This window comes from Colossoma macropomum, unplaced genomic scaffold (genome assembly GCF_904425465.1).
Source record: "Colossoma macropomum unplaced genomic scaffold, Colossoma_macropomum, whole genome shotgun sequence".
NCBI classification, from domain to species: Eukaryota; Metazoa; Chordata; class Actinopteri; order Characiformes; family Serrasalmidae; genus Colossoma; species Colossoma macropomum.
This window is the reverse complement of record NW_023494789.1, coordinates 16,497,206-16,514,531: the sequence shown is the minus strand read 5'-3', so window position 1 is coordinate 16,514,531 and position 17,326 is coordinate 16,497,206. Positions and strand designations below refer to the sequence as shown.

Sequence of the window (17,326 nt, the reverse complement as noted above, 5' to 3'; positions counted from 1 at the left end):
AAAGTAGTGGTGTAGTGCCTTTTTTTGTTGTCAGCCATTTAGCTTTTAGCATGCCAATTCCTAGATAGCAAGAAGACAGTGGGCCACTGTCGGCCTGTTGACAGCAAAGCTGGCTGCTTGCTTGCTTTTTGCTCAGCGCTTTCTGGCCGTTGCCATAGTGTTTATGAGAACATTAGACAAAATGCTGCTTTTCATCACTCATTTTCACTCAATTTGCTTTCTTTGGAAGATTCTCTTCTGTAGCATCCCTGCTCAGAGGATTCCTTCTTCTGTTTAAAAACACTTAGTTTAATCTTAAGTTCTGTGTTACATAACTGAGAAAGAATTGTATATGTGTACATGAGCTGACATAAATTATCATAAATGCTAAATGACACTAAATTTGAAGCTCTGCTTTTACAACAAGCTAGCTAAGAGATGTCAAATGTAATATACATAATTTGTTTTAACCATAACAAGCCTAGCAAATCAAATGTTATGCTTTTGGAATGTTAAGCATTTTGAAGTAGTTTACTGCTATGGCTTATTAACAGCTTTGTCTGCCATTATTTTGTGTTTGAAATGCAAAATGTGTGTTGCAATGGTTTCTTGGCAAGTCCAACTGCCAAATTCGACACTTGCGTTCACTCTATCCCTCGTCCTTCCAAAGGCACATTTGGCACCTTTCACTTGAGCTAATATAGTAATAGAACAGCCCTTAAGATGACATCAGGGATTCCCCTGAGAGGAAACAACGAGGCAAAAGTGACAGGGGCATGTTAAAACTGGTACGGGAATGGGTGGCAGAGGCAGTTTAAGAGGAGCCCAGCCATTTCCTATTTCTCCCATTACACCAAAAACATGAAAGCAAAGTGTTCTTCAACGACTCAAGCTAAACAGCTAAGATGTTTAGCTTTCATGCAGGAATTCGTTTAATTTTCTAAATTCTATAAAGTAGAAGAATTTATCACATAATAAAAATGAAATTAAAACTTTTTCAGTATTTTTCAGTTTTTGGGCAATATTATGTAAGCATTACAGCTACTAAATGTTGACAGGTTGGCCGTGAGATTGACTGTGGGATTGTAGGAGCTCACTGAATGTTTACATTCACCAGTACTAAATGACTTGATATACAACATTAAATAGTGAACAGAGCATAGTTTCAGAGGCATTGATATTCTTCACTGCTTGTGTCTGTACTGTGTATTTGAAATTGTCACTTACTTCCACGGCTGCTTTGGCTCGCTCAAATTCCTCCTCAAGGGACTGGTTTCTGGACAGGAGTGCGCTGCCCCACCGCTGGTCTTTGCTCAGTCGGCCCTGTCAGACACACACACATACGCACACACAGCAGGAGTGAGAGAGCGGGCGGCTTAGCCGTCTCTCCAGACCCCCTGACAGGGGAAAAAGCCCTGCCCTTGCAAACCTCTGATGCCAGCAGCAAGGGGATGTGCTACCATCAGCAGCTCGCGCCTACACCTCTCTCTCTCACTGTATGGTGCTCATACACCTCCCCTATATCCCCCCTGCATTAGCCATTCACCCTGTCTCACAACAGCCCTGGACTGACACGCCACCGTCAGCAAACCCTCCTTTGCACATTCCTCTCTGTGTGCATATCTGAATATTGCATGGCTGAAGATATTTGGTCATGACATTCATTTAAATCTGGAAAAAAAAGCCAAGACATTTTGGAGGAGTGCATGGGTAGGCATGCTACATATGCAGGAAAGCAAGTGATTTCATACTTCTGAACAGAAAAAACGTCAAATAACATTCCAGTGGCTTATGAACTCCTGAGGCAACGCTCAGACTACCTGTATTTTTTATATTTATTCATGCCTATACTGTAAAATATTACAGTAAATGTATAGTAATTTGCAAAAACATACTGTTTTCTTTATTTATGGTATTTCTTTCATGTTTTGCCATGAATTATGGGACACAAAATTTGCATGATTTCATGAAATGAAGTTTCACTGTGAAAATTCAATGCATTGGACAAAACAGAAAAGTCAGATAGTAACCATGAAGTAGGTTAGTACAGCTTTGATGGTTTATATATAAGAGGCAGAATCAGAGTGTTTTTTATGGCAGTGCTATAGTTACAATATCTGTAGCCCTCACACGTCAGTGGATATCGGACCCTAATGTAAGTGCAGTGGTTGACTGTGGTAGTTTATACTTGTAAGTAAACATCACCTGTAGTTGTGTCCAACAAAGTATAGGCAAATGAACTGACCTTCACAGCAACACCTATAATTTAGTGTAATTTCATTTATACAGTATGTCTAGTTTACTATGGTTTTACAATTTCTATACTATCTCAGTAAAATACTGCGTATTTACAGTATTTTGTTGGCAAGTAAACTGCCAGTACTTAAAAAAAATGTTGTGTGCTTTTATCTGCAACTATTATAAAAGGCCTTTAAATCCCAGCCATATAAAGTCTATAATATTTGAAGGTGGCACAATACCACATTTTCTTTTCTGATACCAGTATAAATACTGAAACCTTGATTACTGGCTGATGTCAATATTAATTGAATATTGCTTTTTTTTAATAACTAATAAGCATTAAATTAAGATGACCATCTAAAAGTGTGAATTATTCCCACATAGCCAACATAAAAGCAACTAATATGAAACTTAAATTGATCTAGTATAACACAAAACTAACTTAATAGCAAATCCAACACAAGTGCTTTGCTTAATAGCCAGCAACTCGATGTTCTTATGTTAATGTTAGGCAACATGTGGCTACCGTAATCACATGGCCTGCTTTATTTTGTATTACACCACTTATACTACATCAGAATTCTGTGACATCTCATGCAGCTCATTTGTTACAGAATCAGATGGCATTCATTCTTTTTTCCTCTGACATCCAGTTTCTTGCTTTTATCAGACTGATTCCTAAACTGGATATTAGATTGGTACCATGTCTTATAATGTTAGCTAATTTATTATGTATATTTGTAAGTGATACACAATGTTGCATTTATCAGAATCTTGTCATGTAGTATACAATAATATTAGATTACTATAAGCTTCAGAAACTGAATCTGCTGTCCTTATAGCATTGTATTTTTTTTTGCTGAGAAGGACATTTTGTAACTTGTACTTGGATCCCTGTAAATATTAAGGAAAGCGCCTGCCTGTCAAAGGCAAACTTCTAGCTAGCATAATTCAATCTTCTTCATAAGTAAGTCCCACTGCTACAATGACTAAGGCGCATAGGAGGGGGGTGCCTGGCACCTTGGTCATTGGATATTCATCTATTGCCAGGGCTACAGCATTAAATGGATTTCACACAGGAAGTTATAATAGAAGCCTCAGAACAGACAATCAGTCTTGCTTCAGTGCGCTGTAACTCTAGCCTGCGTCCTGATGACAAATGTGCTCCATCAAACACTGAGTCAGTGCAACAATTACCTTTAACAGTGCACTTTCCATTTCTATGGTCACTCATTGTTAAAAGCCCAATCGACCACGATTTTAATTGATGTTGGCAACTGCTGTGCAGAACAGTTGGCCTCTCACGACAGGCCCTCTAGGATCCCAAGGTATACTGCATACAATTGACTGAAACAAGTGATTTTTCTATGTACAATCTGTCTGTCTGTCTGTCTATCCATCCATCCATCCATCCATCTATCTATCTATCTATCTACAATAGGCTCAGACCTTCTACAACTACAGATGGATCTTACATTTTATTTATCTTATATTTTATCCAATACCAAAATGTTTCATGGCCTAATCTACAGTGATGTTACAGTGTCCTGTTTCTGGCTCCACCTGCACCTGTCTCCTTCTGTGTAGCCTCGCCTTATCATTAGTGTAGTGTGTAGTTTGTTAGCCCTCCTTTCACCAGCGTTTTTTTATTTTTGTGCTTCTGGTATAAGTATCTCTTTAATGTTGCCTTCGTCTGGCATCAATTTCTTCATGTTTTGTTTGCAGTTTTGCAATCGATCAACTTAAACCTGTATCATTATCAGTGGTCTGGTCTTCTGTCAGAAATGGGGCCATCAAGGCTGGATGGATAGGGGGATGTCTATCTCCTACTCTAGTGCATATTGACACCTATAATGGTCATTTATAGACTAATATCTCCTATTCTAGTGTATAGGAGTGTTTGTTAAGATTGATTATGGACTAATATCTTTTCTTCCAGTGTACAGGAGCATTCATTAAGATTGATTATGAACTAATATCTCCTATTCTAGTGTACAGGAGCATTTATTAAGATTGATTATGGTCTAATATATCATATTCTAATGTATTAGAGGGTTTATTATGTGATTATGGACTAATATCTCCTACTCTAGTTTATAGGAGTGTTTATTGAGGTTGTTTATGGACAAATATCTCCTATTTTAACTATTTATTAATAGTTACCAAATCCTTTGGTGGCCTAACAATTCTGATTTGGTCATTATTGTTTAATTATAAAAAAGTAGACAAATATTAACACATGCGCATTATCACTTTATGAAGTAATAATAAATAAACTGTTAGTACATGATTTGTTAATTATGAAGTAGAAGCTTGTAACTTAATTGTGAAGTAATATCTAATATCTACTCTTATAAAGTATTCTGAATATATTTGTTAAGAAAAACTCTGCATATTAATTACCTAAGAAAAACTCCAGTGTTGCTAATACAATGCAACATTTAAAGATCAAATGGGGCTCAGAAGGACCTGCAGCCTGGATTAAAATACTGTATTTACTAAAAAAAGCCTGACATGATAATGATTAATTAAACCATCGCTATTATAAATATTTAACCATTTTTTGCCGTATGTGTCATTCTTGAAAACGAAACAAATGGAAACAAAAGTTTAGATACACAGACTAAAATTTGTCAACACACAATGTAAACTGAATATAAGTGTAATTCTGTGTGTACCTAGGGATGGAATTATTCACGTCATTGTGTAATTATAATTACATAGCATATCAAGACTATCTGAGGTCATTAATGGACTAATAGTTATTACTTTGCTAAAGGTTAGCAAAGTGATAACTGTTGACTTGTACAGTTTAAGATCAATTCATAAACTGTCAGTGTTTTCCTCGTACTCTTTTTTCCTGGTATCTTAGTCTACTACTCAACACAAAGTTGAAAATGTGACGTGTACTTTACCTGCTGTAGCTGATACCTTATACTGTAATAAGCACAGTGAGAGGTTGCTGAATAATTCATCGGCTATCAATCTAATAATAGCAGATACTGTAGCAACAGAAAGAGCAGCCCAGCAGATCTGCATGCTCCACTGAGGACAGAAGCGTGTAACATTTGTACCCTGTAGCACCACAAGTTAAAGAAAAAATCCCCAATTTCCTCATGCTGCAAAAAGGCACAGTTTCAGCGTAAAAAAATTGCAACCACTATGATGTGGCCTTTCTTAAAAGAAAATAGATTCAGTGGTGATGCTGTTGGCATGGTGCAAATGCATAGACCGTTCAGCATGTCATACATAAAAGCATAGAAATGTCTTACATGTCTTCCACTAACATACTGCTTGTTGAGCTGAAATGAAAGAATTCTAAGGGTTAGCAAAGACACATACAACATAAAGTCACAGGCGTTGCCAGTACAATGCAACATTTAAAGCTCAAGTGGAGCTCAGATGGACCTGCAGTTTGGCATGCAAATATAACACTGGATTAAAATACTGTAGTTACTACAAAAGGTGGTCAGTGCAACTTATAATTAATCAGCTGCACACATATACAGTACTGTGCAAAAGTCATGGGCCACTGTTCATTTATTTAATTTCCAGTCTTGGCCATTAAGTACAAGTTAGCATAAGCATAAGAAAAATACACAGAAGCCTCAATAACTAAATATAATACCGCATTTTTCAGTATTTAGTGTGTTCACACTTTGTCTTTCTTATAGCTTCCATTCTTTTAGGAAATTTGCTTTTGTTTTGTTATGTTGCCACAACTTTAGAGTTCAGTCTTAGAAGTTGGTTGAATTTTTTGTTTCTTATGATCCAAGTAATCCAAACACATTCAATAATGTTGAGGTCCGGGGTGGATCTCTGAGAACACTGGCAGCTTCAACTTTTCTGCTTTTTTGTCTATTTTCTTTTCTCAGTAACAGCTTCTTGATAGCTACGCATCCTTTTAGACTCACAGCATTGAGGTGAAGGATGAACAGAAACACCTGTGGATTTTTTCAGATCTGAAGTAAGAGTGGAGCTTGATTTTCTCCTCTCGCTCAAAGATGAAAGCTTTAAGTACTGTTTATCTGATGACAGTTTTGGTGGTCTACCAGGTCTTGCATGGTTGTTTGAGTCTCACTTTTTTGTATCTTTTAATTATTTTATGAACTCTGGTTCTGGAAACTCACTTTTTCACTTATTTTCCTTTGATATTCCCTTTCCTCATGCAAGCTGATTATAGTATATTTAATGTTGTGAATTAATAACTTGTATTTATTGGCTGTTTTTATGGGAAATCAAACAAATCAAAGGTGTTTTCTGACTTTGGAATAGTACTGTAGCTATTTCTTTTATTTTTTTATTTAATGTTTAATCATTGTCACAATTCCAAAACTTTAAATGGTTTTGGCTCATTTTACCACCTTTGTGTATTGACAAATTTATAATATGGGTAGTGAAGGACTGTAATGAGTGTAAATGACGTTGCATAAGCATTACTGACAACATGAACATGAACATAAATTAGCTTACTTGAGTGGCAGGGGACGTCTCTGTCTCCACTTTGTAATTTACTTCTAATGAGTTCTTGGTGGCTGTTTCAGTTTGTATTTTCCCATCAATGGACCTATGAGTGCATCATCAGGGACAAAAGCAATAAAATAATGTTTGCATTGATGTGATTGTTAAAGTATTAAAGATCCTTATGTGAACATTTAGTCTCATTGCTGAACATATGGCAGAGAAAACGCTTACCAAACAAACTCTCCAGAGTTCTTTGAGGACCGTCTTCTCTCCAGTTTCCATTTTCTGCTACCGGTTCGCTCTGGATGCAGGTTGAGTTCCTCCCATTTCTCCAGTGGAGAAGGATTAGCTACTGTCAAGATTCAATCAAATAAAGTTATAAGACATGTCATGGCAATATATTCAAACTTAAGAAATATGATCTGGTCTTTTGGGTAAATGTGATAAAGGTCTTTCTTTTTCTGGTAGGTCTGTGTACCTGAATCCAGAGAGTCTTTCACAGGTGTGCGTGAGCGGGGTGTGCTCTGTTCAATGTCCACCTGGATCAACTCTGTTTCGTCTGGTTTCTTTCTGTGTGGCGTGTTCTTGCTGGACACAGGGCTCTTTCTGTCTTTACTATTCCTCCTCTCCCCAGGCTCACTCAGGTCCAGCAGGTCCAATGAAGAGGACAGGACTGGATGGGGAGATATAAATATGGTAAAGAGTTTTCAGAAGTTTAGGATGACCTCATTTGTTCATCAGCATGGGTCCTAGCCCACTCTTGACCCCAAATGTCACATAGAGGAACAGTGTGCATGTCTTCTCCCTCTCAGATTAGTGCTACTCTAATGTGATGGGACAGACCTGCTGCTACCAGGGACATCCACAGTTAGACCCCAGGAGGAGCCTGAGCACCTGCCCCTTTGCCTTCTGCCTGAACAAGTGCCCTTTCGGTGGGTGTGTATAATAATTGTATTGTATATTGCCTCCACAATTCTTCAAGATCCATTTCAACGAGATAAGGCTCAGCCTCACCACAAGAAGAGAGCTTGTGGGTCGGACTGGGTTCTTCTGGATTTATTGCGCTTGGGCGACTCCTTTGGTGCAGTACCACCACCTGTGGTTCTCCTCAGTAACTCCAACTTGTCACGCAACACCACATTGCTGGAAATCCCACCAGCGTCACATTCCATAATGTGGTTATTTTGAACAACAATTAAACATACAGTCAACAATGAGGGGTGATAGTGACTGTGTACTAGTTTCATTATTTTTAAATACAAGGATTTATACGGGACTCTGTGGAGCTCTTCAATGGTGTTTTAAGTTTAATTTAATCTGTAGTAATTAAGTAGTTTAGCAAGTAATGTGATGGCTTTGCATCTAGGGAAACTAGGGTTCAAATCCATGCATTGGTAGTAGCATTAGTCTTTTTGGTTGCCTTTGGAAAAAAAATCTTCAGACAACGTTTGATTTTATCTGAAACATGATTAATCTGTCTTTCTTGATAAGAGTGGCTGTAATACACTGTAAATTAAATTTTAATTCATGAAGTTAATTCACGTCGCCCTTGAGCACCTGCCCCCTAAAATGTCTGTGCACAGGCCTGGCTGCTACACTGAGAACTGGCTAGTTCAGAGGGGAAAAAAAGCTGAAAAGTGTTCATATGATCACAATCAAAACATCATGGTAGGATTTTATTTCAAAGCTTTCAAAAGGATACATCAAAAGGTAGAATGCATATATAGAAGGCTCTGATAAATTAATTTGAGTAAGTTTGAATAAAACAAGTACCTACTTTGAGTAAAACAAGCACCTAGTACCTTTGCTCCCTTCTTGTTCTCTCCAGCACTGATGAAGTTACATTTCAACCATGGCACTGTTGACAGCACAGGAAGGAGCAAGAAATCATGACATTCTGTGCTGTCTGATGTTGTTCTGGGCTTTCACCAATGAGTGGGCACTGCTATCAGAAAACAGCAGGTGGATCTGGCACCCAACAGGCTAAAAACGACATTTTCTTTGATTTTACTTGCTTTTCTGCAAGAAAACTGCAGGGATTTTGAAAAGCACTTGACAGCCAATCACTATTATGATTGACAGATTTGATCCAAATGTTTTGTCAACTTCCCAAAATCTTCCAAACATCTTAGGGTTTTGTTCCCATTGCTTGGCTATTTCAAATTGTATTCCAACTTGTCAAAATGCATGATGTCCCTCCTTCATCACTGATTTATTATTTCATATAGACTTTCACCATCACTCCTCTGCATCTCTGTTCTCAGAAATCAAAGGCAAAACCACCAGTAAGATTGAATCCTTCATATGGAGGTCCATCTCTTGTCCGGCTGAGACACAATCATCTCTATCACAAGAAACAGCAATGTCTATACTTTCTGTGATAACTGAAAAAAAAATTAATCCAGCCCACTCTGGTATGCTTCTACAAAGCCTTTGAAGATGTCATCATATCTTGTGGGATTTTCTGGTTTGAGTCAAGAGACTCCTAGTTCTCACATATGTACATGGATTATCTAATATATATTGCTTGTTAAGCTGACCATAACCACTGGGTTTGTCAGTTGCATCCTGAATGGCTCTCCGCATGCACCTCTGAGCACCAGGTTTAATCAGACCAATGGGAAACAAACTTTAAAAGCTCTGCACAGAGTGTTATATCAACATATGGTCGCTGGATTGAAAAACGTTTGTGAATTTCACAGCATCACATGTTTAGAAGTAATTCAAAAGTTTTCTTTGAATAATTTAGCAGCTAGTAGGGCTGGCCTGAATAATCTGATCACACCAGTAGTCATATGATATGTTCAGAAGAATATAAACATAGAGAGTGCTGCCGGTAGGGAAATAAACATTCTATACTGAAGATGCTCTAAGGCCAGGGGTTCAAAACTTGAGAAAAAAGAGAAAATCCATGGGACTCTCATTGAGTTAGAAAGCCTTTATTATGACATTGTGACTCTCCCACAGAGCCACTGTGACTCTCTCTGATGAAGGCTCACGCCAAAATGCGTTGAGAGATTTTTTGTTCATAGCCATATTATAATAAAGCTTTTTAACCTAATGAAGAGTGCCATGAATTTTCACTTTTCAACTCATATGTTACGTTGGTATTCATTTCTCTATTTAGTTTTCAGATGCTTTGTCTGTTTGTAAATAATCAGCCTAAAATAACAAGCCTATAATAAATTAATGAACAGTGATAATCTATGGAAAATGTTAAAAATATATATAAAATATGGCTGGTTTCGTTTATAATACATAATAAATTTATTCCTGGCATCCATGTCACCTCTCCTAAGAGTGCAACAAATCTGCACTTCTTTCCACGTGGCTATAAGAGCAGGAAACTAAAATAAAAATGCTTAGTGCAAAATGTGTGATAAGAGGCTTGTATACTATGGAGGGACCACAAGTTTGATGAATCATCTCAAATGGGTAAGTATAGTGATCTTTATACAAGTACTGCCATGTGTTCAATTTGCACTGCCTCCGACTCCTCCGCTTCATCATGTAACCACTTCAGGTGGGAATATTATTTCTTTTTTCCCCTTTTTTATTAATCAATTATATAACAGGGTTAAAACTTGACAGCAAATACAGCAGATCTGTTGTGACAAAATCATAATCACAAGTTTTTACCGCTGTGTCAGAGAAGAGTAGCTTCTTCTACGCACTGTTGGTACAATGACGAGCTGTTCTGAAACTACCACACCTACAAGATCATCACACTGTAGTAAATTATTAATTGAAATACAGAAAGTGGTAGTGTGTGATTTGCATGCGCAAGTGAAAAAAAAATGCCTTGTGTTTTGATAGCCAGCATGTACTGAAGCACTGAAGTGACATGGAAGTGTATCTGTTCTGTCAGACAGAAGGCTAAAAACAGTTTAGGTATTACTGTATTACATACGGTTGATTTTGAGAACAGATATTTGAGCACTTCAGAAATAGTTATGAGCATTTGACAGCCTGTAAAATGCTGTTTGAGCCAGCCCTAGTAGCTAGTAAAAGAGAGATTCCATGCATGCCAATTTGTTCCATGCAGATGTACTGTATGTATCATCGCTGTTCAAAAAAAAAAAGGAAGCATCTCCATCTTTTTTTCGAATTTCAATTTTGTTCTTAATTTGAACACAGCAGCTGCCTTTTACATAGTGTGGAAATTTCATAAGGGATGTACCTATAGAAAAGTTACAAAATATCTTGCAATGAAGTGTCTTTATATTGACTTACATTTAGAGTAAAGAACATTTTTGCCATCTTCTGTAAAGTTGCCATTTTGGGGATAATTTTTTTTTTTTGGACAGCCAAGATACGCATGTATTTGTTCCCAGTGGTGCCCAGTATTAAAAACTGCTTGTCCCTACACACCAAACAATGGCTTGTGGTTGGTTGCATGTCAGTCAAATTACCTGTCAAATACACAGTTCTTGGCCATGTTAAGCAACAAAACACATCAGACTCTCTTACAATTGGCAGAAGTCTGGCTTACAAGACAAGGAGGTTCCTGGGCATACAGCAAACTACAGCATTCTATTAATTGATGTCTGCTTAAGTACTGTATGCTAATTGCAACCACTTCCACCCAGGATAGCACTTATTTTCGAAAACCTCCAGAACCAGCAGGCACATTACTGAGCAAGGTGCAATCAAATGAGCAGGACAACAATACCAAAAGTACTATAGTCCTGACCTCGCATCACTTACAGTGTCCAGTGCATGTGCCTGAGACTGGACTAGATCTTACAGAGTGCCACTTACTCAAAATGCATACCAGTCAGCCTAAAAACTTCCCAGAAGAGTAGATCCCAGAAAAGCAATCCCGTGTAACATCACCCTCCATCTGCAATGCTTACTTAAAATGACATGGAATTGCTTTGACAGCTCTGTCTGTAATAATACGCAGAGGACACTTGAGACTAGGAACATTAATTGTTAATGAAGATGAAATAGAATGGGTATGTGTGTGATTTTTCATGATTAACCCAATGTGACCAGACAGTTCAGTTTGTAGAAACTGCTTTTTTGTCTTGGTTAGTCTCCTTCAAGAGGGTAATCACAGTTTAACCCCCTGCAGCAATACTGCTGGGGGGGGGGCTACTGAAGTCACAGTAAGGAAAATCAGCCACAGAGCATATCCAGACAGGCACTTTTTTATTATTGAAACTCAGCGCTGAAACCACAACTTGCAGACAATTTGTATTGAATGTGAAGAACAGCTCAGTAAGCTCAACGGTGCACAAATCAATAACCAACTCCTCATTTCATTATTTGTGTAACAAGTGAAAGTGTCTCATTTTCTTTAGGGGAAGCTTAGTGACACTAAAAACCTTTTGTTTGAGTGCCACCCAGTCATTTCTGAACCCCACTAAGCCTCCGGTTCAGAGATATCTCATAGTAATTAGCAGGCGGCTGTTTTATTACAAACAGACTGAAGGATCTTCCAAATGTAATCTGTAGGTAATTAGAACTCTGATATTTAAGCACTCTCCAAACAGTATACACAATTAGAGACTAACAGAAACGCTCTCCAAGCGTGGGTACAGAGTGGTTTGTGTATGGGGGAAGCCAGAATGCACACGCAATAAAGACAGCTTTAGTTCTTCAGTGTCTTATTGTGTGCTTGAAATAATGAGTCTGTTCTTAAAGAGCTCTCAGATTCCTAGTAATGCTCTGTCACTTGTGCTAGTCATATATTTGACCACTTTAATTACTCAGTACTAATCAGTAGTGCGGTATGAAAACATCTGTCTGTGTGGAAATTTGCATAGAAAACTCTTACCAATACCACATGCCATAAGGAGAAGAGAAGAATCCACATCTACCCAAAAACGCTTAGATGTATAAAGGATTTATTATTTCCATTTTGTTATAAATCTGATCATAGAATTATTTCTATGTAGTTATATTATTTAATAAATTGATATATAATTACATCAATTAATACTTACAGAGTAATTAACATTTACATTTTAATATGTGAGCTTGTATCAACAGGTTTTCCATTTGATTTCCATTTGTTTTGGATGAAAAAAAGATCTACCACCCTAAAGAGCTCAGATCTAACACTCCTGGCTCTAAAATTCAGATGCCCCTGATGGCCTTCATCATCTGGATTGGGGGTGATATATTACAGTTGCAGCAAAACTCTCCAGGATTGAGCGCCTCTGGTCTGAGCATATTTTGAAACTTTTACATTGTTTACAAACTATGTCAAACTATTAACCTTTAAATGAGCTACAAATCAAGACGTATGCACAATAGGGAACCTAGAATGGTAAAAAAAAGGATAAGTGGTTCTTGGCTTTCAGTGACCACGTTGACCCTGGTGTGGTGTTGGACACTTAGGTTAGGTGAGGGAGGTCAGCATTTCTATTACCTGCTGTGTTGGAGGTAACTGGACGGACAGCTCCATCGCACTTGGTCTCACACAGGAAGTCGTCGATGGAGGGGCTCAACAAAGGACGACTCTCTTGTTGCTCGCTCACCAGCTGCAAAACCAAGCGAAATATTCCACTGAGAAGTAGGTAAACGCATCTGCCGTCCTGTCCGCCCACATCGTGTGTGGAGGCAAACTGGACCCTTAGTGCAATGACAGGCTTGCCTTTGATTTGTCGCTGATGATTCCCAGGCTGGCTCTGGTCTATTTACAGAAATACAACTCCCATTCTCACCCCCTGGCCCCGCACGGCTGGCGCGTCTCTAGCCTAAAGGCACTCCTTGATCTCCTTTTTGTTTTGTTGAAGGCAAAACACGGTGGTTTTAATGCCACAGTATCCAGCGTGTTTTTTCAATCTAGTGTCGCGAAATCAGCCTTCACTTGAAGGTACTTTTTTGTCAGCGTACCTTTGAGGCAAAGCTGTGACAATCCTATCAGATTATTCTCTTTTTTAACTTTGACAGAGGGAAAATGAAACGGCGCGGCTATGATAGCTTTGCCGTTTCAGTGCACACGTGTAATGCGTGTGTAATTAAGATGAAATTCAATTCCTGACCTGATACGGGCCCCCCCGCATTTCCCTAATCCCTGATTTTACACGTGTGTCTGTACATCAGAGAGTGCACTTGTCCTTCGGGGAGACTGGTGGCGCAGAATTGAGAAAACACATCAATCATCATCCAGCTCTCATGGTGCTCATTCAGCCGTGCTAGACTAAAGCGGGGAAAGCACTTTGTGTGCTCACTGCATGCGTGCAGCGCGGGTGCTTCCTCAACTGTAATTGCCTCTCCATCAGAGATTGTTTATCTGGAGTCTTAAAGTTGGAGAGAACGATTCCTCTCTGATGCTAAATCGTTGGCCTTTTTTCATACATGTCTTTTTCTGTCCTGTCCCCCTGTAGATCTTTATAATTAGAAAATCCAGCAGAATGGATTTTTGCTGCGCTTGTGTAATGCTGCAAATAAGTCACACAGTGCCTTCAACTTTTAGTGTCCACTGTACAGATAATACTAATAAAACTAAATTTATTTATTATCTAAATTTGTTAATCAGTATGCTGCTGGATAGGCAATAATTTACACAAGCACATTCATTACCAGTGTAGCTGTTATACTGCCTATATAACACCTTACTTGAACCCTGCTGTGTAGCAGTGACATGTCAAAACCATCTCATGTGCTGTCGAGTTGTCATGACAGATTATATTCAGTAATATAACAGTGTTGTGTTACCATTACCATAATTTGTCACGATAGATATAATAATGTTTGATGTCATGAAGGCTAACTGGAGTACACAGCAAAAATGATCATGTGACAAATGCAATAGGGTTTGATCTAATGACAGCTGATGTCATTACAACTCACAGTAAGATAACATAACACTGTTATATTACTGGACATAATCTGTCATGACAGCATATTACATCTGCCCTGACATGTTTATGGCATGCTTATGTCAGTGTTTCCTACTGCCTATATAAACAGAGTGCTGTTATTTTCTTTCTAAAATAGCATATAATAACTAAACCAAGGCTTTGTGGAGACCTTTGCAGATTATGAATTTTGAACTGAATCCGATTTCTGAAGGTTAAAACTGAAGTCATCAGACCTGCCGTTCATGTGTTTGGGCCATATATTTTGAAGCTAGCCTTCTTTCAAAGTCTGATATAAAATGGCCAGGCATATACCAAAATTTCTGCTGTCAAGATTTTTTGGGCAAAGATGGCACTTTCTGTTTTTGTCTGAAAGGAAAAAAAGCCAAAAATTGTAAAAGAAAAAATAAACATTAAACAGGCCAACAATGAAGTGTCAAAAGACTTCACAAATAATTTTAAATAGTGAATAAGAAATAGTGATCAAAAACACTAGAGGGGGGTTCAAGACTCAAGAATTACAAGATTGAAATTGCTTTAAAAATGGCATCCTGCTCAATACACAGAGTACAGCAAAACAACAAAAGCAAAGCAGGAGGTCCCCGTGAGCACGCCAAGACCATCTGTAGCCTCAGTTTTCAAAATAACAAAAAAAAACTTTACAAAAAACAGAATGACAAACCATTCTGTTATCAACAATGTAGGGTTTTATAGCCACATATCAATTTTAATACGTTTATTTAAAGTCTTCATTTACTGTTAGATTTATTTAAGATTTTGGTTTTTGGGCCAGTGTGTCCTGAATTTCGGTTTTGGTTTCGGCCAAAGGATTTTCATGTTGGTGCACCACTAAAAAAGATGAGTGGGATTGCACCTTCTATTCTGACACAAAGTTTAGTTTACGACCCAAAAGGAATATTTATGTGGAGCAGGCATAAAGTGTACAAAGCTGAAGGAAGTAAGCTAACTGTTCTCTTGACATTCAGTGTCCACCTCCAGTCAGATACGTTTGTAGGTAGCACTGTAATCAGTATGTTGGATAGGCAAAAACTCAAATGTGACTTTAGATCACAACATGGTGTGAAAGTAAGGTTTAACATTGAATGTTGATAGTGCCTATATCAACAGACTGCTGTGCTATTTATCTTCTTCCTTTCTCAAATAAACATGAGCTAAATCAGTGTTCTTAAAAATAAAGGTTCCTAAATGGTTTTTTGCTTGGATGTATGGTTTGATGAAAAAAACATTTGAACCTTTAGATCATGTGGAGGTTTGTTAACACCTTAACACCTTAACACCTTAAAATCCCAATTTTATGTCAATTTTTGGGCTTATTCTTCAATAACTACATGGTTGTACTAATATCTCATTTACAATAACAGCTACTTAAAGAACCATTGTTTGAAATATTCCCTTGATGAACCAAAATTGGTTCTTCTATGCCATCAAAGAATCTTTTCTGAGACCTTCATTTTTAAGACAAAAGAAGCAGATCCTTTCAGGAGCTACTTAATTGGAGAACTCTGGAGATTTGAGATTCTGAAATTTATTCAGAGTCATTCTGAACTGATCATAAATAAAGTTGTCAAAGCTGACTTCATTATATGGCGAGCCATATATTTTGACTCCAATCTCCTTTCAAAGTCCTTTCAAATGAAAAGATAAATAGGTTTGTGCCCTCTATTCTGAGGAACGGACGCAAAGTGTGGAAAGCTGGAGGAACTTGGCTATTGTGGTTCCTCCAGAATGATGACCCAGCAGAGTTAATTGGGTTGCAGGAGTGACTGGGGCTGCGCTGGTGTCAGGAGGTAGATTTAGCTCTTTGCTGAGCGGAATGCCTGATGTTACCTGAGCTGAACTCCTGCTGCTACAACATCTTGGAGAAGAAGGAAAAGAGGTATTTTCATAAACAAGCTTTTTCTCTTTTAAGGGCTATTGGTCTCCAAACAAATTATGCAAGGTGTGTGGAAGGAAGATCTGCCCAAATGCCAAACTCTTTTACTGGATGGATCTGTTCATGTGGAAGCATTTTGATGTACCAGGCTATGTTACGTAATGGCAGGGAAACAGGACTGTAGCAGCATCAGTCTAGATGCTTTATATGGGGATGTTAGAAGGCTACTGCCAGTGGACTCCACTTTTACTCTGAGTCTGCCAGTCTCATTAAAATAGAACATAGCTTCCTCCTCTATAATTGCAAGTGAAATATAGACCTTAATGAAAAAGAAAAAGAAAGTCTTTTAGGCCCCTGCCACTTAATTAGATCATTTCCCCCTGTATTCAATTAAAACCATTCTGCACTTTTGGCACAAATATAAAAGGACTGCTGACATTAATGGGAATTATTAAGGGGACAGACCCCATGCTCGTAATTAAACTGAAATGACTCCCAGACACATTGCAGCCTAGTACCGTTAATGCTGAGGACACAGAGGAACAAACAGCTACAGTCTCAGCTCAGTCTGAATTATTCATGGTAAGAACATCTTGGCAAAATACTGTTATTTGCTTGTGGCTCATTGTATCGCCAGGTGGGAAGTATAATCTGCAGGGTGCACAAGTGGTTTGCAGTTCATCTACAGAGTGAAGATTTGCGCACTTGTGCATTCTTGAGTGGAGCAGAGAGCAGAGCTCATTTTTCAAAATAACTAAAACAGTGATTTGGGACAGGTCAGCTCTAGAGGTGAGTGATATGGTGGCACAATATCATTAGAGATGGCATATTAACGTCAGTGAGTATTGTTATTGGGCTGATATCAACAAAATGAAAAAAAGGTAGCACTTTATTTGAAGGCTATTACATAAGGATGCCGTAACACTTGCATAAG

At 38.1% G+C, this 17,326-nt stretch overlaps 1 protein-coding gene across 1 annotated transcript in view; it reads right to left on the bottom strand.

Annotated features, from left to right (window-relative positions):
* Nucleotides 1–17,326, bottom strand: part of pex5la (peroxisomal biogenesis factor 5-like a) — a 114,487-nt gene that overhangs the window by 26,529 nt on the left and 70,632 nt on the right. The window contains exons 3-7 of the mRNA XM_036570296.1: nucleotides 13,064–13,175; nucleotides 7,163–7,357; nucleotides 6,916–7,036; nucleotides 6,694–6,787; nucleotides 1,207–1,302 (exon numbers count right to left, since the gene is read on the bottom strand). Coding sequence (XP_036426189.1) covers nucleotides 1,207–1,302; nucleotides 6,694–6,787; nucleotides 6,916–7,036; nucleotides 7,163–7,357; nucleotides 13,064–13,175 — 618 coding nt within the window. The remainder of the gene's footprint in view (nucleotides 1–1,206; nucleotides 1,303–6,693; nucleotides 6,788–6,915; nucleotides 7,037–7,162; nucleotides 7,358–13,063; nucleotides 13,176–17,326) is intronic.